Raw genomic sequence first — 24,116 nt, forward strand, 5'->3', positions numbered from 1 at the left:
CTTTAATAATTTAATTAGTTATTTGTACTTAAAATAGTTATATGTATATAGAAAAATTTGATTTCAAGATTGATTTTAGAGCTTATTTTAATTGTTTTTGTCATGTTTGAGTGTCAAATAAGAAATTGAATAATTTTATTCAGTTTTTGAAATATTTTTTTACTCAACAAAAGTTTGTTTTTATATTTTTGAAGAAGAAAACAGCATAATTTGAAGTAAAATACTAGTTTTAAATATTAACCTCTATTTGTAATTAAAAAATTTGCTCAAACTCAATTAATTTTATTTACACAGTCAGTTTTAATTGAAATTGCTCTGAACAACATCTTGAGGTTCAGTTTTATTTTCCAAATTAAATTCCACAATTAAGTGTACTTTTATAAATAGTATTAAATTTTTCTTTATTTTTCATATCTTACAGGTATAATGAAAATTGAAGACTTAAAACATGTGTTTAAATCTTCTCAATTTGCACCATCTGATGCTCAGACTTACATCTTGAATTTGTTAAACAAATTTGAAGTAGCCCTAACATGGGATAATCGAACAATTATTATTCCTTCCCTTCTTCCTTCTGAAGAACAATTGCGAGCTGGATTTCCTGGATGTGATGTTCGAGTAAGTTGCTTTATTTTTAATCATAGTACTTGTATGTACTAAAATGTACATGCGATTCCCACAGACATTATTTTATTTTAATTTTTGAATTTGCTAACTAATGTACTTTTTAGCTGAAGTACAAATAGGACTTAAAATGACTAAAAATTTTATAATTTGTTTTGATAATCTTAATTTGTATTTATTGTTTTCTCTTTAAAACATTTTTTTTTTTCATTTTTCTAACGCATTAAATTTGTATGCTTTTTTTGCACCATACTATTTTTACTTATTTTAAATTGAACTTATTCCTGATGTGTAATTTGTTTAGTTATTAAAATATTTTTTTCAAGTTTTAATTGCAGGACTAAAAAATCTGAAACTTTTGTAATTTATTCTGATGGTATTTGTTTATGTTCTTAGTTTGATTAATTATTAATTTGAATAATTTAATAGCAAATTTCTGTTTTTCTTCGTCTTTTTCTTTGTTGCTCTAAATTCTCACTTTTTTTTAATCTTAAGTTACTCTTGATTTATAATTTCTTGTTTATTAAGCTTATTTTCTTCTATTTTGTTTTGTGACTAGGAACCAAATATAAAAATAATTTTCACATGTGAAAAAAAGTTTTTAATTTTTTTTTCTTCTGATTCAAAAATATTTTATTTTACTATTAGAGATAATTTGGCAAATTTGAAATCTTTTCTTTAATCGATTATTGTAAATGTTATTTTCTTGATAGTAAAAACATTTAGTGCTAAAACATATTTATAATGTCATTGGTTAGTAAACAGTGATTTATGATTTTTATGCTCAAAAAGCTTTAAAGACAAATTTGTTTTATATTTTCAATAAATTTGTTTTTAATATAGGAATTAGTGTTTTTATTCGTAACTATGCACATTAAATTTTGATATGAGCTATTTCAATGAATTAATTTAAATTATTTAATTTTCTATTTGTTTTGAACAAAATTTGAAATAGTTTCTGAAGTAGTTATGCATGCATGTTATATATTGCAACTTAACTGTGTTAAATTGACAAAATTTAGAGTAATCATGAAGTGTTATGAATAAAAATGACATTGTATACAATAATAAATTATTGTATTAGCTTTAAAATAATAAAAGAAACAAAGTTTATTTCATTAGTGATTAAAATACTCTAACTAAATAAAACATTTAATATTGATTATATGATAAGATGTTTTATCAAAGAATGAATATCAACTATTTTGAAGGATGTTTACATATTAAGAGTTTATTAGAAGAATTTGTTAAGTAGTATTTCGAAAACATTCAAATTTCTTGGAATAAGAACACTTTATGATCAACAGTAAGAAGAGATCATCAAAAATTTTTATAGGGTAGTTTATAATGAAATATAAGTTTAGCAATCAGCTTCCTGGTCTTTCTATTATTTTGAAACTGATTTCATTAAAATGTGACGTTTGTATTTTTTTTTAACTTAACTAAAATTATTTTTGCTTATGAATTTTATTTATATTTGTGATTTATTTATGTATTTTGTTAAGAAATATCATTTAAGGTGACTTTCATTCACGTTTTAGGTTCCTGTAAGATCGAGAGTATGGGCTATGCGTAAAAGTTATGGAAATAGACATTCTGTTAGCAGTGCTCCTTTAACCTTGAAATTAACAACCACCGAAAAACGACCACAGAGACCTCTTAGTGACATACCTTTGACCGCTGACTGCATTGGAACCCCAAAAATATCCGATCCAATGGAAAAAGATTCTGAAAATTCTGGCATAACCTGTTACGTTCGCCACAAAACACAAATTGAAAGCGTAGTTCGACGCCTCCTTCTCATGTCATACTTTCCCAGTGGTTTCTGGTCTCGGTTGATGACGAGAATGCTGGCTGACGATATCGTTGTTGAAATCATTCGATCTTATTTCCTCCTGCCCAAAGATGTAGATATGGATCCTTTGTTGGCAGCTGTTTTCAATCGTAGGGCTGAATGGATATGTTGGCAAACTGGAATGGAGTTGCGATACCTCGACACAACCTTGTTTCGAATGAAGGAGCACCTGAGTCACCTCAACAATGCTCCATTTGAATATCGCCAGATGAAATTTTTCGTTCAGCAAGAGGGAAGCTGGAGTGATATTGAGATTATGAATTCAGCTATTTTGGAAATTATCCTGCCAAACCAGACTGTCGTTATACAGATACCCAAAGTTGATGCGGATGGTATAATTGTGGCTTATGATAATGTAGAGCTTCAACCTAATTCTGAGTGTGTTGCCAAACTGTTGTCAGTGTCAGTGGATCATATTGATACTCTTCTGGAGGATTGGTACCCGAATCTGGGTACTAGATTTGTTCACACGTCTGAAGGTATATTCTTTTTCACTAATATTCTGTGTTCATTAGAACCTCGGTTATTTGAAAGGGTTTTTTATTATCTGGTTATAGAGTTGCTATTTTTATTGTTGGTTATTGTTAAAGTTTCTTTAGCACACTTGTTTAACAATATTGGTATAGAGAAAACTGACCAGTGGCCACTTTTTAAAACATATGGCTACCTAAAAAACTGTAAATGTTTATACTGTGAGGCATTTCACAAAATATGATAAACAATGAAAGGTTCATTTCTAAAAACTTAAAAAAACAAACATGAAATAAAGTAATTTTCTTAATATTATAAAATATTAATTATCCATATTATTAAATATCATAATTCCATATTTATTTAACAAAAAATAATTCTAATAAAATGCATATTGGGTATATTTTTGTTGAAAAAAAAGACGCTTGCAGTCAAATTTTGAATTGGTAATAATTATATTTCATTGCTCTATGGCCAGTGGTGAGCGTTAGTTTTGCCCTATAATTGGTAGTAACAATAAATTTGGTGTTAAGGCAACAGTTCAATGCATAACTCTCAAAATACATAATTCAACACAGTTTCAACCTCATAGGTAGATGGATCTAGGTTCTGAGTCCCCTTGCCATCTGGCTACCCATGAGAGGTTTTCATGGTTTTCCTTATCAAGTAAACACAAATGCGAGTTTGTTCCACCAAAAAGTTGTCCATGAAGGATAGTTTTTCCAATGCTTACTCCAGGAGTTTCATTGTCTTCTGGGTTGGGTTCAAAATTTCATTGCTACGGAGTTGAACATTGATAGTCATAAACTCAGAGTCGGGTTGGCTGTTGAATGCCAGTTTTATGAATGTAAAAAATAAAAACAACACAGTTTATAAAATAGCTGAGGATTTCTTTTGATTTTTTTCGTGTCTTCCGTTTATTTCTTGAAAAAAAAATTTTTTTTCAGGAAAATTTTTAGTTACAAGATTAGTTCCTTGCACTCAATGTGTTGTTGCTCATGTTAAAGAAGAAACTGGTTCATCAGATAAAGGGCACTTTTCTGTGACTGATCATGCCTGGGAACCAGGGCCATGGCATGGAGAACCTCCTTGGAGGACAGGAATGGACTGTAGTTCTCGTAATCACTCTATGGGCAGCAGCAGGCTGTCCTACTCTCCAAATTTAGCTCAGAAGAATCGAGGCTCTCGTAATAGTACCATGTCACATGACAGTGATAGTGGAGTTGGTCCAGACAGCAATAGTTCTAGGTAGAAATAAATTCTTCATTTATTATTATTACAAGGCACATCCAAAAAGTAAGTTTCCCTATTTTTTTAAAAAAAGAACTCATACTTTCAGGAACATATTTATTGGCATATTGTTTCATATTTTTTCAGCTATTTTTCAACATAGCCATCACCAGAATTGAGTCACTTGTCGTATCGTGGGATCAACTTCTTTATTACTCTGTCGTAGAACTCTGTCGCCTGTAAATGGAACCAGCGTGTGACAGATGTCTTCAGCTCTTCGTTGTTGCCAGAACGCTCACTGGAGGACAGGAATTTCTTGAAGTGCAAGAAAACATGAAAATTGCTGGGAGCAAGATTAGAGCTGTAGGGTGGATGATCAAACAACTCCGAGCCAAATTTAATCAAAACAGCTGCTGTACGTCGAGCCGTATGTGAACGAGCATTGTCATGGAGGAGCACAACACCTGCAGTAAGCATTCCACACCTCTTGTTTTGAATGGCACGTCACAATTTCCCCAGTGTTTTACAGTAACGGTCAGCGTTTACTTTTTCACCACCTGGTTTCATAGACAGGCGGCTGAATTCTACAACAGAGGGATACAAAAGTTGATCCCGCGATACGACAAGTGTCTCAATTCTGGTGGTTGCTATGTTGAAAAATAGCTGAAACATTGCTGTACTTGTTGCCAATAAATATGTTCCTGAAAGTATGAGTTCTTTTTTTTTTTAAAAATGGGGAAACTTATGCGCCTTGTACTTTTAAAAATAAAGATAATGAGTTTTCAGATCTTTTTTTAAACATTTCTTATTTATTATATTTGTTTTTAACTTTTTAAACAGTCGTAAACCTTCAACTGAAAGCAGGCCCGAAGCAGAATATACATCTGGCATTGAAAGCACATTATGTATTGAAGCTTTACCTGAAACTGTCATATATAGCTTCATGGTTGAAGAGTGTATTTTGACTGCATATGAGCAACGAGTGCTTCAGTGTCCCCTACATGGAAACCAGTCTTTGTTACAAATAGCACCGGATACGGTAATAAGAAATTTTAAACTTATTTAATTTTTAGAATTATCTTGTTTCCAATTTTTTTATTATGTTCGAAAATTACTGTATTCTTAAATTATTTTTTTTAAAAATATCTTTTGTAAATATTAGTTAAATTGAATTAAGAATGTTTTTCTGAAAACATGAATTGAATTTAATGTTATAAATATTTGACTCAGAATTTTCTTGACTTTTTTCCTGGCTTACTTGCATGTCAAATTGATCTTGTCATGCAAATATCTAGTTGATAAATTTCTATATGAATTTCTCATTATGATGTTAAATTCTATATCCAATATAGTCAGAGGTAGGACCTGATTTATACTTTGGCCTGAGAGGCCAAAGGTCTCAACATGTCTGGGGGCCCCCTAAATGTTACAAATATCTTTAGTGCATTTTTTTTCCTTTAAAAATTATCTGTTAGAATTATGAGTTAACAAAAATTAGAGAAAAAATATTGTACACAAATGTAGAAATATATTATACAGGAATGTGATTCTTGTGCTATTTTGTGAAATTTTGCAAATCTCAAGGCCTTGATTCGCTTTTAAATAATTTATATTCTGACAAAATTTTCTCTGAGTTCCACTAATGTAAAATTAAAATTTTGCTACTTACGCGAAATCTCTTTAACGAGATATTTACTCTGCCCTTACTAGAACCTTTTTTTTTGTCTTAAATTCTCTTTCACACTCAATAATGACCTTTTTTGCTCAGATTTGTTAGAGAAAAATGCATCTTCGGATAATCTTAGAGGAAAAATATTCCACGAAAACTTCGCTTAGAACTAAGGAACTACTGAGGCAAACACAAAAGTATAAAATTGGTTTTCTAAAAAATAATTTCAAAGTGGTAAACATTAAAAAAATTGTTCACTAGAAAAAATGATGTTTTTTCTCATTTTTCTTAAAACTGATGTTTTAATGAGTAGCGACTTTGTTCCGAATTCCGCAAAATCTCTTTAACGAGATATTTACTCTGCCCTTACTAGAACCTTTTTTTTGGTCTTAAATTCTCTTTCCCACTCAATAATGACCTTTTTTGCACAGATTTGTTAGAGAAAAATGCATCTTTGGATAATCTTAGAGGAAAAATATTCCACGAGAATTTCGCTTAGAACTAAGGAACTACTGAGGCAAACACAAAAGTATAAAATTGGCTTTCTATAAAATAATTTCAAAATGGTAAACATTAAAAAAATTGTTCACTAGAAAAAATTGTGTTTTTTCTCATATTTCTTAAAACTGATATTTTCATGAGTAGCGATTTTGTTGCAAATTCCGATCTGTAACAGCAGAATTATTTAATCAATGTGATATATTTGCCTCTTACTTTTATTTGACTGCAATTAGATTGAATTAATTTCTAATATGATTTTACGTTCAAATTTTTTAACATAATTTGAACTTAATCAAATTTTTATAATGCTTATTTTTATAATTTTGTTTAAGAATTATGTTTTGCTGATAATCAACTTTTTACAGGTGTTTGTAGATCTTGGAGAACGCCACTTAATACCGCCTGACTCTGTTCGACGGGGAAAAATGCTTGGTAGAGGAGCTTTTGGATTTGTTTTCAAAGCCAATATAAAACAAAGAGTATGTACCAGCGGTTATAACTTTTAAGTAGATAAGTCTATGAGTTTAAATTATCTTATTAATTTATAAAGTGATTACTAGTTTCTGTAATCATGTTACAAAACTTAAGAAATATGTTATATAAAGTGCTCTAAAATATGTACAAAATGCACTTTGTTACTATTCCTATGACAGTTTTTCTATTTTAATTTAGGGTAGCAATACATATACAGAAGTGGCAATGAAAATGTTACAACCTGTAGATCCTGGTTTTGGTGCTAAGCAGTCTGATACTGCAGCTTACAAAGTAAGCATTTTCCAATTTCCCCTTAGTCGATAACTTATGTTTTTAGTGACTGTTGTTTGTTAGATAATACATTTCACAATCTTTGTCTCTTCAGGCTATTGATGCTTATAAAAAACTGCACAATACAGTAGAGCGCCGATTATCCGAACTGCTCGGGACCGAAGGTGGTTCGGATAATGATAAGTTCGGATAATTGGAAAGTTGTTTAAAATTTAGTTTAAATGATTATTATTTACGCACTGACTTCCCTTCTCTCTTTTTCCAGGCTTAGGACTGGCAGTACTATCTAAAATAGCTCTTGCATGTTTAAAAGTATTTTTTTTTTTAATTTTTAAATATTTTTTATTGATTTATTTTTTGTAACTTTTTTTTTTCATTTTGAATTTTTTTAAAATCATATTTCGGCTTTTTATAATTTTTTTGTCAATTACTGATTTTACCACATTTTTCTTTATTTTCTATTACAAAAGAAATCCAGCAAAGACTTTTGTTTCAAAAATGATACTCTTTTTAGAGCAGCCATATCATTTATTCTTTTTAAATAAATCAACTGAACTAAATCAATATCATTTTGACGTTCTAGAATGTCAAAATGAAGTTCGCATTCTTGGAAGATAATTTTCAGTTGAGGAGGGCTAAAGGGGTATGCAGGTTTAATTGTATAACAATACATGTAAGTATGGCTACTATAAGAAAACTGCTAAAAAAGGTTGTAAATTAAATATGGTCATCAAGTGTAGTAAATATTATTTATTCTTCTAAATTTAGAAAAATTGTCGATAAGTTAAAAAGCATTCTAAATTTTTTAAAAAAAAAACGAATTCGGGCATAGTTTGGATAATTGGACGTTCGGATAATAAGGGTTCGGATAATCGGCGCTCTACTGTAGTTCCATATTTTTGACTATTTTGATGTTTCTTACATTTAATCTCTTGTTCAGTACAAAGTGAACAACAATATATTTATCGATGCAAAACTTAAATTAATTCTTATTTTTTTCCTCAGGCTGCTTGGAATAAATGGCAGAGAGATCCTTTGCAGTATGCATGCAAAGCCTATTGCACTGCTCGTCAAGAGCTAAATATATTGCTCGCTTTACGTCATCAAAATATAGTGCATTTAGTTGGAGTCTGTACAAAACCTCTTGCTCTAGTCCTTCAGTTGGCTCCAATGGGAGCTTTAGATTCTATTCTGAAAAATTATCGTCGATCTGGTGCAAAGTTGGATGTTTATGTAATGCAGAAAATAATTTTTCAGGTAATACACTTAATTTATAGTACATAAATTTTTAAAAATATTTTAAAGTTGGTTTTAAATGTTTTAAATTATGGAAAGTTAACTATATTTTAAAAAATAAAATATTGACCAAAAGTAGGCTTTTTAAGGAATTAATAAAAACTATTTGTCTTAAAAGTTCATTTCTCTTATAAATAACTTTAATACAAATACTTTCATAATACTTTTAATTTATAATGCACAATTTTTTTAAAAGAATTACTTTAGTGCTACTTTTTTAATGTTTTACATTATGGAAAGTTAATTACATTTTAAAAAATAAAATATTAGCTAAAAGTACACTGGTCAAGTAATTAATAAAAACTATTTCACTTAAAAGTTCATTTCTCTTATAAATAACTTTAATTCATGCATAATTAACATGTATAATTTGTTTTGAGGGTGTATTTAGTATTGCAATTAGCTTAACTTTCAATTTATATTTTCAGATTGCAAAAGCATTAGAATATTTGCACCAGCAACATATAATTTACCGTGATCTGAAGTCCGAAAATGTTTTAGTTTGGGAATTACCACCTCCATTTCATTGTTCGACACCCATCCCCCATGTTGAGACCAAATTAGCTGATTATGGAATCAGTCGTTCCACTTTACCAACAGGAACTAAAGGCTTTGGAGGTACTGAAGGATTTATGGCCCCAGAAATCATGAGATACAATGGTGAAGAAGAGTATACTGAAAAGGTAATATTTATTTTTAGTTCTTTTTTATTGAGCACTATAATTTCTTTAGTATCTTAATTAAATATAAATGCTAGTTAAGTATTATTTTATTACATGGCGTTTAGATTAAAAAAGTTATTAATATAACAATGCGATGGAAAGAGAAATGCTTTGTCTAGATAACAAAAATTGTTTTGCTAATTCTATTGTACTCTAATTTTGAAAAAAATATTTCAATAAGCATAATGAGTCATTAACAATTTATACTTAGCATTAATCAATAGTTATTTACATAATTTTTAGTTTATTAATGTTAGCTTTTTTTTTAAACCCGTTTTAGGACAAACATAGAAATTTTATAAAATGTGGTAGTATTTTCTTAGAAATGTGCTTAAATTACATTCATTAAGACATGAAAAAAGTTTCCTGCATGAGAAATAATATTTTATTTTAGAAATAAAATGATATTTTGCTTTATTGGCCAAATCAATGGTCAAACCATTTAGTAAAACACTAGTTTTTCATGAGTTTTATATCTATTTTATTTACAATTGTTTAAAGTTTTAAATAAAAATACAAATAAATTTTATTTACAACTTTAAACCATCCTGAAAACATATGTTTAATCTCAAGTGGAATATGCATTTTCCTAAAGTCGAATTTGTCGATTATCTTCTCAAGTTAAGATTCTGACATAGTTTAAAAATTTCTCATCAGAAAGTGTTTACTCCAATTGAACAACTAATATTTTACAAACGCTTTTAGAACCCTTAACAATAGCAGAAAAATAAAATTAATGAAAAATATACGCCTCAGTGTAAATAAAAAAAATATTTATTGAAATGAAAAGTTTAGCACTTTTGGTCAAAAATGGTTATAACTATTTATTTATTTTTACTAGGAAACAAGATAAAAGGAGGTACCCATGCAAATATATTAAATATTAGGCTTCCAAATTCAATTTTGCTTTTTAAACCCAGCATACTGATTGTTTTGAATGTAAATAAATAATTTTACTCAATAAAAAAGATTTTTTATAGTTTTTATTAGTTTTTCCTCAAAATATTAATTTTAGAACATCTATAAAAATTTCAAAATTTGTAATAAATTAAAAGTTTAACACAAAATTATTTAAGAAGTTGGCTTTAAAATATAAGGAAGGTAATATGTCTTCTTCAAGGCAATTAGTTCTCAGACAGTTTGTTTCAACTGCAGTCAGTGTAGTTAAACTACATTTATAGTAAATTACAAAACAAATATTTTTTATTATAGTACTATAAATTTTTTGTTGATGCATATTATCATTCTATTTAAAATTATTGTTATATTCATTTAATTTATAAGACTTTGCTAAGCAATGTTGGAAAACCTGAAATACTGAATTTTGTTGTTAAAATTTCTTTCCTGCATACATTATTTTTCTTTATAAGTTATACTTTTTTTCAGGTTGACTGCTTTTCATTTGGGATGTTTATGTATGAACTAATAACTCTTCATGAGCCATTTGAAGGACAGGAGTGTGTTGTCAAAGATTATATTTTAGAAGGAGGTCGCCCATTTTTAACTAAAAGAGTATGTTATGTCATTTAATTATTTTATTTCAAATTTCTCATGGATATATCTTTAAAATTAAGATCAAATTATTTAGTACTTTTTGCTATTGTTTGAAAATAATTGCTTCGAAGATACCAATTAATCCTCTGAGCCCCAGTCTTGGCTTTTTATGAATTTTTTAATGAGGGAAGTTTGCATCAAAAAACAGTTTATCCATGTCACTGATACTTGTACAAAATACTTGTTTTCTTTCACAATTTATTGTAGGTCTCTCGAACCTCTGAGAGCTTTAAATTTTATTGCTAAGTAGGAAAAATTGCTTGAACTAAACATCTCTAAAGTTACAAAATAATCATTTAAGTATTTCTTGAGAAGTTTAAAAAAATGTAAAAAACTAAAAGTGTCTCTTTATTATTGTAGGGTAGTGTATATATATATATGTATGTGTATGTGTGTACGTATGTATATTTGACGTCATTTTTAAGCAATAAGAGAAAAGGTTACTAGCATGACTGATTAAATTTTTCTCACACTTTTGAATTTGTTATTTTAAATTTGTTTTCCTCTATTAATTATATTTTTAAAATTAAAAAGTAAGTCTTATTTCTAAACTAGTGTTCAGTTAAAAAAAAAAAATATCCCAATTTTGTTCATACTTTACACAGGATCAATTTAAGGCAAAAAAAAAAAAAAAAAATCATCAGATTTATTGACATAACTTGAATAATATCACCAAAACATTTAAAATAATTTATTTAATACATTACATCATATTTTCATAAAAGCTTTGTTATGAGAATTGATTAACACTTAACTACCTCTAAAGGTTTAACACCATACACTTATCTAATCCTCTCTTGTGCTAGCTCTGATTGGGTGAAGAATGTCACAAGGGGGGGAGGGTTAAAATTAAAATGAAAGAGCCCTTTTCACATGCTTAGATAAAATTGCCAGCTTTCTATTAAAGGACAATTAAATTTTAATATATATTTAATTATTGTGGTATTAGTGCTACATTATATTGATCAACTGATAACCTCTTGGTTGGTAAACATTGGCCACAAAAAGCTGATCGGTTATATTGGTCAGTAATATGATATTTCTGCTTGCATATTAGTAGTTTCTCATGTTTTTGCCGACATTACTTCAAATAAAGTGTGTATCAAACTATAAATAATATATCAATAATCACCATTATCCTGTAGAAAATTTAATTTTAATTAAAATTGATTAGGAAATGGCTTATCCAACTTACTTACTGGATTTAATGACTCTATGCTGGTCGCATCAACCAAAGGACCGGCCATCTGCGAGTCAAATAGTGTCTATTGCTCAAGCACCAGAGTTGACCCATTTAATTGATGTTGCTTCTCTGCATGATCAGATGGCAGTACTTAGTGCTTGTGTTACTGCTCTTCCACCTAAAACTGAAGGTACTGATTTAAATCAATTTTATTTTCTCTAGATTAAAATAAGTAGCAGCTATCATTTTCAGGTTTCACTATTGGGTACAATTTTTACATGCATGTGAAACTACTATATTTAAGAATCTGAAGCTTTAATAGTTTTTTTTTTAATTTTTTTTTTTTTTTTTTTTTTGATTGGAGGGGTGATATATAATGCGGCAATAAAATATTATAATTTTCCTATTTAATAATCTAGATTGCTGACCATTCTGAAATTTTTATATGTTTCAAAATCTTTTCTTGGTAAAAATTCATGTATTTTGAATCTTAATGTTGGAAGACTTGTTTAATGTAACATGTTAATGTTTTTACCTGTATTTTTGACACTTTTATTGTCGGTTGATTTTATCCACTTTGATGTTTTAAGCACTTTTAATCTTTATTCTGTTTTATTTTTATTTTACTTTTTCAATTTTGGGATTTTTCCTATGTGTTTTAATCTTTTTAATTTAGTACTTTTACTTTTCTGTAGTTTGGTAGTGTTTAGTCACGTGCAAACGGGTGAAACCCTTATCCGCAAACTCCTTCGGGGGTAGGTCGGTTACTATTGGTCTTAATGTAAGCATAACCAGTTTATCCCGCCCTTACCAAGTGTGAACTTTAATCATCCACCAGCATAACACCTAATGCAAGGCTACCATCTTAGACTTACTTTCATACCCCTCTCATTTAATTAGCACTTTTATACGTAACTTGATTTACATCTGCACCATAAGTTTTTCCAAGGCAGATGGATTTGTGTTCTGTGTGCCCATTATAATTACTAGCAAATAATCACTCAAACTTAGTTCTTTCTGGTTAAAAATGTATTTCCATGTAACCATCTGGATGTGCATAATGATTATTCTGGAGCCAAAGTGTCTCAGGAGATCGAGTATTGCCTCTCAATGAGGAGACCTGGGTTTGAATCCTAGCGGTGACTGGTTGATACAAATTCTGTTTCCGACATGCACCGACCACAGTGCTAACGTAATATATCCTCAGAAGTAGGCGAACCATGGGTTAGAATCTGCAGTGAGAGATTTTCCTCTTTATGTAACGTAAATATTGGTTAGTTTCTACAAAAAGTCAGGCAAGAAAGCTAGTTTGACCCAATGTTTGATACAGGAGTCCCCTTGTTTTCTGGGTTGGGTTAAAAATTACAACGCTATGAAGTTGAACATTGATAGTGGTAAATTCTGAATTGGGTTGACTGTTCAACGCCCATAATTAAATAAAATATAACTTAATTTTTCTAACAAAATCATAATTCTTATAAATCATTTTTCTAACAAAACTGATTTTCTTATAACAATTTTTAAAATTTTAGAGACTATCAGAAAAATCATTTATGATACATTCTATTTAAGTTTTAGTTTACTTACAATACCACTTAATCCTGTTGAAAAATTAACCTTCCAAGCACTACAGGGAAAAAGAATTAGAACAAGATGGTTAGATAGAGTAGAGAAGTAGTTAAAGTATTTGTGAGTTAATGGATGGAAAAATATCTCATCAAATAGATCCAGATAGGGTAAAATGACTGAGAACGCCTTGCCTGGTAACAGGCTGTAATCCCTAAGAAGAAGACAATATCACTTACTTGCACTTGTAAATAAAATTTTCTTTTCAGCTCATGATTTAAGTTTCTTTTGTTTGTTATAATTTCTGTGTTGTATATTTTAAAATTATTACAAAATATTACTGTTTTATTACAACATAAGACTAATGCCAGACTGCATAAAAAATACTTCATTATTTCTTAATGTTTTATTTAAAACATTATAGAGCAAAGTATCCAAGATGATCAATGGGAATTGTGGTTTAGCAGACTTGGGAAACAGATGGATATCTTGACTTGCAGCAGAAAGTCTTGGCTTGAGTATAAGGTAAATTTACTTTAAATGTTTTATTTTTTATGCTATATTGGAATGTAGTAAAGCCGCCAATAATATTGAAAATATACATTCAATCTTTTTAAAATTGTTCGTTTAATAAAGGCATTGTTCTATATATCGCATCTATCTAAAACGTTTTGTGTTGCAACCAATTAAATAAAAAGAAATGTTTATATTTTTAAGTGCGTTTGATTACAATATATTTTAATTAGTTTTTTTTATTTAGGCTATCATTTTTTTAGGAGACAACTTATGGAATCTGTATGCAACCTAAATATTTACTTACATTTAGGTGGGATATTCTATAAGTGGACTCAGTATCATAAATTTGAAACATTAAACTTTAGAATAAATATGTTTAATATTTACTAGCATTATAAAAAAAATTGATTCTGAAAAATTTACTGTGGAGTTTTATTGTGTATTGTTCCTAATTTTGTACTAGAGTCACTTTATTTTTCTCCGCATACATTTTTGAGTTGTTAAAATGATACAAATACTAGTCTGTAGTGATGCAACTATTTTTTGTAATAATGGGAATAATTTTCAAGTGTCTCATAATAAAAACAAAATTAAACATTTAATCACTGTTCCCTAAGCTTCAGTTAATCTATACATACGATGAGTTTAAATGCATTTTATTGTATGAAAATTAGAAGAGTTCATTAAAGTGTCAAAAATACCATTAAAATAAGTTACACTAAATTAAAATAAGTTATACTAAGCTTTGCTGTTTCCATAATTTCTTTCCATAATTGTGCAGTTGAAATAAAATTCTACAGTAGTACCACACAAATAATGCAGCAAAACTCATTATAAAAAGTTATATAATGCAAAGTAGTTCTGAAACATTTAATGAGACATATGTGTATTCCAATATTGAATTGCTGATAAGGAAAAAGGATAATTTTTTAACATATTGTAAAGAAATATTATTCTTTTCATAATAATTCCCTCACAAAAAATAATTAAAATAAAATTAAATTAAGGTTTGTCTCAAAATTGAAACATTAGAGGACTAAAGATAGAACATTCAGAACTTGAAGAGAAAAAAAACCCATTTAAAATAGGTTAACTTAACTACAAAGCTTTCACATGTTCCGTTGTTAAAGCAAAATTCTGTAGTAGATTGCACACTAATTGTGTAGCAAAATACCTAACAAAAGGCTGTATCATGGTAAGTTTTGAAACATTTCATGAGACATTATTATGTATGCTAATAAATATTACTCGTTGAACTAAGTTTTGAAACAATGTTGAATGAGCAATATTTTCTCCGTAGCTTTTATTATTCAAAATCTGTATTATGCTTAATAGTTTTGAAAAATGTGTTACAAATCAATAAATTAAATGGATGAAAATATCTTCATTAAAAGAAAAATTAATTAAACTGATTGACCATTAATGTTTCAGTAGTTATGCTAATAAGGGATCTAAAATATTACTTTTTATGCATAAATGTTTCTTTGAATTTTATATTTAGGATTTATCACTAAAATATATATATATTTTTTTTAGACTTTGACTTTAGAAACTGTGACTGTTACTTGTCTGTGTGTGGTTGGTGATGATTTGTGGTTAGGAGATTCTAAAGCTAGAGTTCACATTTATAAGTAATTTCATGTCTTTGTTCTCTTGTAACGAAATTTATCCTGCTACAAATTTTTCTTAATTTTATATTCACTGAATGGTGCTACATTAATTAAAAGTTTAGAAATTAAAATATTCGTGAATGCCTTCATTATTGGGTTGTCCCAAAAATGGGAAAATACCTAAATTAAAAGAGACATTAATGTACAGTTTGCTGCTGAGGAAACCAAGTATTTTAATTTCATGAAGTTCGTCCGCAAATGATGTTGTTGACTAGAAATTTATAGAGCAATGTTTTCTATCATTTTAACTGAAATATTTACTAGATCGTCTCTTAATTTTTTTAAACAGGCTACCACACTTTTTTTTTATAAATGATAACTACTTGGAAAATATTATTGTATGTTCTTTTCAGTTAGCACAAAATTCGTAAGCAATTTAAAATATTAGTGAGAATAAATTCTCTGATTTCCCGAGCAAAGCAGCAAAATAAACTGTACATTTCGTTTTTTTTTTTTTTTAATTTAATTTTTTAAATCACCTATAAATTATGGATCTGTTGGTAAACAATTTGAGTATGTAAACTAATTTTTTTGAGTATTGAACATAATTTTTTTCTTTATTTAAACAAATGAAGCGTATTATTTTGAGCCTTTATTGTAAATGATGGGAAAATATATACTGAACTTTGTCACTATGAACCTTAACTATTTAATTAAAAATTGTTCTGATAAATACAGATGAACTTGCTTATAATAAGCCCTGATTTAATGAAAACCTAGACATAAGGAAGAAATCAGACTTACTTGGTGGTTAGTCAATGTTAAGTCTACTGGAGCATAGCTCACTTCTAACGAACAAACCTCGATTTCAGGGAGCATTATTTTTGTGATTCATAAAATTTCTATTCAAGTACATCTCTCCAGCTCAGCTAATCTTCCTTGATAAAATTCTTTTAGATGTTTCTTGGGTCGATGAATTTTTTTTTTTTGCATGTTGACAATGTTTTTCGGGTCATGAGTCTTATCCAAAAGACAGTAACACAACAAAGAGGCTATAAGACAGTTCAAATCAAATTAGCTAACTTCTTTATTATTATTAATAAAGTAAATTCTTTATTATTAATAAAGTATTTACTTTATTAATAATTTAGTTAGTATGTATGAACTTTTAGGGTTTTTTTATGAACCGCTTTTGTATAAGCACTCGGTTGTAACGAGCAAATATGCGTTATGCGGGAATTTGACTGTATTAGAGGTTTAGGGTCATAATAAAAAGCTTAGAGAGGAAGCACACGTTAAGAAATACTTTCAAACCACTCAATTTTCAGAATTTAAGGACCTGTTGTTGTTAGCTAGAAGAATAAATTTATTCTGACACCCTTTTTATTTTATTAACATTCCAGTAGTTTCAATACTACATTCTTTCTTCAATTTCCTTTTTTTTCGGTGAAAAATTATCCCAACTTAAAAATGATTATTTTTAATATAGCAAAATTTTTTTTATTTTTCTTAAATTTTGGAGAAAATTTTTTGTTTTGTTTATTCATAAACTGTTTAGCAAATTGGGACAAATACTCTTTTGTTCTTTAAATTTTTTATTTTTAATGAAATTGTCAATTAAAAAAATAACAATTTATGTTTTCAGTATTGCTGACCATTCAATGGTAACATCATTCTCTGTAGATCCACATGCTCCAACAGTTTCAGCAATTAGAAGCATGTGTACTCTTCCTGGACAAAATGGTGTTGCCATGGCTACAAGTGGTGGCCAGCTTTGGCTTTGCTGTATTGAAGACACAAATACAGAAGAAAATAAAACTGATGCCATGGACTCTCCAAAATATAATATAGAGGAACTTATTAACAGTGGTGGATCAATATTTTGCATTACATCTATTGACTTGGGGAATAATTGGTAAGTTTATGGTAAATTTTTTCGCTAAAATATTAATATAGAATTTTGTAATAAAAGTGAAACAGCAAACACTGATACCCCTAGATTCTTGATATAAAATATTAATTTTGAGCAGGTTTTAAACCAAAATAATCCTTGATAAGACATCACTCACAATTTTACTGCTTCAGGAATTATTTCATTAAGAATTATTTCATTAAGAATTAAAAATGTCTAATATAACATCCGAGGAACAAATTTTTTATTACATTTTACAAATACTTGATTTTGTCTAATACATCGTGGGGATTTGAAATCTGAAATTAAATTTTGCTCCTAAACCTACAGGTTTTTTTAAAAATGACATTTTTATTCAAAATGTACAAATTTTAAAGCATTATTTAAAGCATTACAGGGGTTCGCCTTATGTATAATACTGCACCAAACTTCTAGAGATGTTAGGGCTCATCATCAGGATTAAAATGACATAGAAACCTATGCCCAGAAATGTCATCTTGTGCTGCTAGAGACACTTCCCTATTATGACCTGTTCAGGAGCACACGAAGAAACAGTTCATAATAGGGGAAGCGCTGCTAGAGCTGTATGACGACATTTCTGAGACAATTTTAAGCCTGATGATGTGCCCTAACTCGCCTAAAAGTTTCTGTAATATTTATGTGACTCCCTGTTCTGTATACATTTATAAACTTGTACATTTTGACAAAAAAATAGACTACATGTCATTTAAAAAAAATCTGTAGCTTAGAAAGCGAAACTGATTGCACGTTTGAAATCAGCAATACAAAAGATCTGTTAAAAAATCTCATGCAACAGAAAAAAAATTATTCTCCAGTGTAATTTATACAGACATTTCTCTTTGATTACTCTGAGTATTTGGTGCAGCATAGCCATTTCCAGCTCCCTACATTCAATTAAATCTATACAGAAGTTTTTTCCATGTATGATATTTAAAAATATGATCTTTCATATTCGTTAATGTCAATAAAAACAAAAGTTAGTATTTACAAATATATTTGTAAACACTAAGTTTTAGAACTAAAAATTGAGCTTTGGTGAAACCAATCAAGTATAGCTAATATTTGAAAACCTAGTGGAGCTAAACGAATTGTCCTAGAAAATGTAAAATTTAATTTAAATATTGCTTAGTTTTAGTAGAATATATCATCGTAACTATAAATTTAAGTGTATAAGTGGAAATATATTTATTTAACATTGATAGTTTATCTTCTTTGTTTTCCTTAAGTCTCCTAGTAAAACACTAAATACAATAAATATTTCATCATCATAATTTTTTATAGCTTCAAAAACTTGTTATTCTATAGAACTAGTCAATGGACACCTGAAAAGTTCACGCCGATTTTGTCAGTTTATCTAAAGGCAGATCTCAGAACGAACTTTCTGGACAATCCAATACTGTGTTTACAATTTCTACTTTCAAGTCACTACAATGATTTTTTTCTTTTTTAGTTTCCAAAATATTTTATGTAATTTCTGGTATTATCTCTTTTCCTTAAATTCATGATGTAGTGAAAAAAATTGCTTGCTTAAAAATTAACTTTAACACTTGGTGCCAAACCAGACTCTTTTTTTTCTTCTTGCTAGTAAGTGTATTAAAGATTACTTTATTCAAAAATCTGAGATATCTTTATAAATGGGTCTCATTATTTAACATAGATCTGCATGCCTACTTAAAAATTAATAATTTTTCTTACTTCATGTGCTTTTTTTTTCAGTAGTGAGTTATGGTGTGGCCAAACCCAAGGAAAGATATCTATTTACTCAGCAATTAATTCATCAGTCACTGGTCATGAAATTGTTTATCATTATGATCCTGTAGTAGATAATTTAGATGTCTATCAACTAGTAGGAGGGTTTAGTGATAAACCTATAGTATGGTCTTATGTTTATCCAGGTACTTTTAAATTTTACTTTTTATTGACTGTTATTGTTTAATACCAAATTTGAAAATATTAAAGAAAAATTTAAAGATCCTTTTTCTACAAGTAGTATCTATTATTTTTGTTTCATATTTCGTCATAAACTGTGAAATTTTATTAATTCTTAATGGTGGAACAAATATAAATTGCATCTGTTTTGAGATTTTCTTTAATTATTATTGTATTACTTTAGTTTTTTATATTGGTGAGATTGTTTTCCTCATTTTAAACTAACTTTCCATGGTGTAATGGCAACATTTTTCTTTGTTTAGCCTTCTAAAAAATTCTATTTGAATGATGGTCTTGTAAGATGTGCTACATAATTTTTGAACTGGGGGCTAGAACCAGAAATGGGTCGCTATTGCTTTCCTTGCACCAAGGAAAAGCAATTATGTAATTTTCTCCTTCAACTATTAATTAAGAAGAAAAATAATTTTTGTTTAAAGCTTGGTTATGATTTTGTCAACATAAACGTACTAGTACCTTTTTTTCACAGCTGAATAATTATGCATCTTATGGAACATATCAATAATTTATTTTTTGCATTTTATAGCACATAAACAGAATCATTGAGAGATTGATTTCAATATACTCTATGAGCAACGACAATTTTTAGATCGTTTGTTTGTTAGGAATTATTTCATAAACGTTCTTCATTAAGTCATCACAAAAAAAGGAGGTAAAAAAAAAAAAGCAATGCTTGAATTAAGTCAAAAACTGCACAAAAATAATTTTGAAGCATGTTCATGGTTTTAGAACTTGTATGCCTTATTATTGCACAGCTCTTTCTGTGCCATGAACTGTTAACTCGGAAATCTTACGCCAAACAATGCCTCGGGTCATATACTGCTTTTTTTAGATGTAAGGTTTTTGAAACTATGAATTAGCTTGTTGCTTGCAGCCTCCGGGTTGCAGTCAGGCTTGTCACTCCACAGGTAGAATAAGGAAAACCTGGTAAATACATGGAATTTAGATTGTTTTTCTTTACAAATGGGGAAAATACAGGGAATTATTTTCGTCTTTTAAAAAATGGTGACCACTCACTGCGTTATCTATGGGATATTTAAGGATGATATTCAAATTATACTAAACTATTTCATTTACTATAGCATTATTTGTTTTAATTACATTAAGCTGTTTCTTATTTCTTTAAGTTTTTCAACAGTTTTTTTCTTCCAATTTTTGTTGTATGCCTGTTTAGGCAGTGGGGGTGCGATTGTTCCTGTTTTTCAGTGGCGTCATCTATGGCCAGGAATTCAACTTCTGCCCCGCCATTCACACAACCCGTTTATAGGACGGGAACACACACAGAGAGAAAGAAACATCCATTCCTTGCCCGGGATTCGAACCCAGGACCTTTCGAGATGCAAGGACAGTTCCCTGCCCCCTACACAGGCCGGTCGGCTTTCCAACAGTTAAAACTAGTATAGCTAGACTTATATAAGTCACTCAATAGCACAGTGATTGTGTGCTTCTTCTTAATATATTGTGCATAATACGTAAAGGTTTTTTTCCCCCTCCACATTTGAGTAGTAACCCTGTTTATGTTTAAAAGTTGTGTATAACTATTATTTAAACAATTTTTTTTCAATAATTTATAATTTACTCTTATAAGTTGTGAATGTTATCACCAAAGCAAGTAAAAAAACTTTTTTTTAAATCTATTATATATATATTGAACTTTTTGTAGGTTGTGTAGCCTACCAGTGGGATACAGTAAAGAGAACAATTTTGCATAAACTTGATTGCTCAAAACTTGCACCATGCTCAGAGAGTCTAATGTCTATCAGCATTGAAGAGCATCTAAGTCGTAAGTAAATTTTATCCATATTAATCTATCTACATAATTTTTTCTGTATATGGAAAGAAGACTCAAGTTTTGAATTAATAGAATAATAAGATGGGAATTTATAATTATTTTTCCAGTTTGATATCTTAAAATGTTTCAGTGTACAAACTACAACTTGTTATAGTACAGGGGTGCAGTGGTGTAGCGAGGGGGAGCAAGGGGGGGGCATCATGCCCTGGGCGCTACTCATAGAGGGACGCCAAATGGTCAGCAAAACAAAAAAAAAATTGTTGGATAATTTTTTATTTTTATTTTACAATTTATTTCTGGAAAATATATTTTAAATTTAGTGCCAGTGAAATATAATAAATGTTAATTCGTAAATAAAAAGAGAACACTGATCAAACTGTAATAATATATTCATAATAGAAATGACACGTCTTTTCTAATGACAGGGCTGACTCGACCTGTGTCTGTCAGCACTTCCTTATGGCATTTACGCTGTGTGGTTACATATATTATCTCCAAATATTTGCAGTTTACAAAGTGCAAACATCAGTGTACAAAGTATTTGTACGTTTGTACAGTGTACAAACATTCTTTCTTTCAGAACACTATTTATTTTTATTTCTATAAACGCAAAGTAGCTTACGCTTGTTATTTTAAAACGATAACAATAACACTCTAATGTACTTATATGTACAGTCATGGAAAAAAGTATCCGGAAAATAGCAACTAAAGGATTGTCTATTTTTTAATATAGATACTTCTCAGACACATAACAAATACAGCGTTTTGCTGTTTCTAGGAAAGGACACAAACACCGTATTTGTTGTGTGCCTGAGAATTATCTGTTTCAAAAAATAAATGATTCTTTATTTGTTACTTTCCGGATACTTTTTTCCGTGACTACATATCCGTGACACTTGCAACAGGTTGTGGAATTCCGCTACAAATTAGGTAAATACCCGAAATATTAACGTTTAAGTTATTTTGTGCCTGTATTTTTCAGTTTTGGGTCATTGTCATTGCGCTCTGCTTAGAATAAAAATGAAATGTTATTAAATGTTAAAAGTTTAATTTTAGCATAAATTATAGTGTATATTTCACTGTGTTACTACCTTTCAAGTTCAAGGCATTCTTGGTTAGTAATAAAACAAATAAGATTACTTACTACATCTACTCGACGATTCTATTATTCAGTGAATAGGGTATGAAAAAATTTGTTAACAGTGCTCAATTAAACAAAGAACTCTTAATTTACCGTAAATATGGCTTATCTGGGGGACAACCTAAAACCAGCAACTTTTTTCTACGCTTGTCAAAACTATCACATTAATAAGCATTGGACTTTGACGTCTAATTTTAACAACATATCTTAGTTTAATTTTAAATTTAACTAAAAAGGATAGTTTATCAACTCTATAGAAAATTAAGATAAAACTACCGAAAATCACTTACGGCTTGGAAAGAAACAGTACGAAGATTAATAAGTAGAACGGGAATTGATGTATCATTAGAAGCGAACATTCAGTCTTAAAAAGAACGGTGGCGAAATATATTACATGGCCGCGTAGAGGAAGATTTTGTATAATTAAATACCTCATGCAAAGAATATTAGCTTGCTTGAGGTATTTAATTATACAAAATCTTTCTCTACGTGGTCATGTTGAAAAACTAGCACTTCAAGATGGTACGAATGTAGGAAACCTATTATCTTTACTTAGACTTGTAGGTCAGTTTGATACGCTACTAGCCAATTATCTTAAACATGCCACAGAAACTCTAAAAACTGTCTCATATTTGTCACCACAGATTCAAAATGAATTCATCCATCTTCTGGCATCTACAGTTCAAAATCAACAAAACAATGCTTTAACAAAAACTGTCAAACATGAATCTGAAACACGATGGAGATCCAGAATACAAGCGGTTAACGTTATCATCGATGGGCTAACGATTATAGTAGATCTATTAGGAAAATTCGCAGAAGACACTACCACTACAAGTGACACCAGAAGTGAAGCTACAATTATGTTGCAAAATATACTAACTTTTAGTTTCATAACTTTATTTCATTTCTGATATGAAATCTTCAGGAGGAATGATCATGTGCAGCTCAGATTACAAGATCCTAGAATGAATTTTAGAGAAGCGTTCCATGATCTTGAATCATTAGCGACTGAACTAGCCGAAATTCGAGACAAGCTCTGTGAAGAGGCAATAGAAAAAGTGAAGTCTCTGTGAAAAATGGGATATTGATGCAACAATACGCGTAAGAAGACGCCGCAAAATGCCCGGAGAATTGGCTAGAGATGTCGGTCTTTCCACAGAAAGTGAAATTTCTCGCATTATGAAAAGTGTTCTTGATCGTATCCAACAAGAAATATGTACACGATTAAATGACCTTAATTTCAAATTTGGATTTCTACTAGACGTTGAAAATTTATTGAACAAGGATAATGTTGATAACGACCTTGAAATTTTTTTTTTAAAATTTGGATGAATTTTATAATACAGATTTCAATGGAATAGAACTCTTTATCGAAGTATGTGACTGCAAAATGTTACTCCGCAGTAGAAAAGAAATTGAACTTAAAACTCCATTCGAATCTCTTACTTTTATAATCCCGTATGGAGAAGATGTTTTTCCAAACCTGAGAGTGGCACTTCAAATACTCCTGACTATCTCAGTATCAATTGCTAGCTGCGAATGGTCATTCAGCAAATTAAAATTAATTTTGACATATCTACGATCAACGATGGGACAAGATCGCCTCAGTGACCTAGCATTTTTAAGTGTGGAAAGAGAAAAATTTGAAATGATCAACTTTAATGATATTATTGATAAATTAGCTTAATCAAAAGCGGAAAATTTTACGCATAGTAATTGGTTTTATTAATGTATTATA

The 24,116-nt window shown here is 29.3% G+C and overlaps 1 protein-coding gene across 6 annotated transcripts in view; it reads left to right on the plus strand.

Annotated features, from left to right (window-relative positions):
• Lrrk (Leucine-rich repeat kinase) overlaps window positions 1-24,116 on the plus strand; it is a 110,397-nt gene that overhangs the window by 84,035 nt on the left and 2,246 nt on the right. For all 6 annotated transcript variants that reach the window (XM_043049649.3, XM_043049650.3, XM_071185066.2 and 3 more), the window contains 15 exons: window positions 422-618; window positions 2,166-2,958; window positions 3,898-4,198; window positions 5,021-5,219; window positions 6,716-6,829; window positions 7,023-7,115; window positions 8,121-8,372; window positions 8,840-9,094; window positions 10,520-10,645; window positions 11,862-12,060; window positions 13,861-13,961; window positions 15,489-15,583; window positions 17,208-17,477; window positions 19,212-19,390; window positions 21,106-21,225. In XM_043049649.3, the coding sequence (XP_042905583.2) occupies window positions 422-618; window positions 2,166-2,958; window positions 3,898-4,198; window positions 5,021-5,219; window positions 6,716-6,829; window positions 7,023-7,115; window positions 8,121-8,372; window positions 8,840-9,094; window positions 10,520-10,645; window positions 11,862-12,060; window positions 13,861-13,961; window positions 15,489-15,583; window positions 17,208-17,477; window positions 19,212-19,390; window positions 21,106-21,225 (3,294 nt within the window). The remainder of the gene's footprint in view (window positions 1-421; window positions 619-2,165; window positions 2,959-3,897; window positions 4,199-5,020; window positions 5,220-6,715; window positions 6,830-7,022; window positions 7,116-8,120; window positions 8,373-8,839; window positions 9,095-10,519; window positions 10,646-11,861; window positions 12,061-13,860; window positions 13,962-15,488; window positions 15,584-17,207; window positions 17,478-19,211; window positions 19,391-21,105; window positions 21,226-24,116) is intronic.

Source organism: Parasteatoda tepidariorum, chromosome 5 (assembly GCF_982258835.1).
Source record: "Parasteatoda tepidariorum strain Cologne lab strain chromosome 5, Ptep-v5.0, whole genome shotgun sequence".
Taxonomy (NCBI): domain Eukaryota; kingdom Metazoa; phylum Arthropoda; class Arachnida; order Araneae; family Theridiidae; genus Parasteatoda; species Parasteatoda tepidariorum.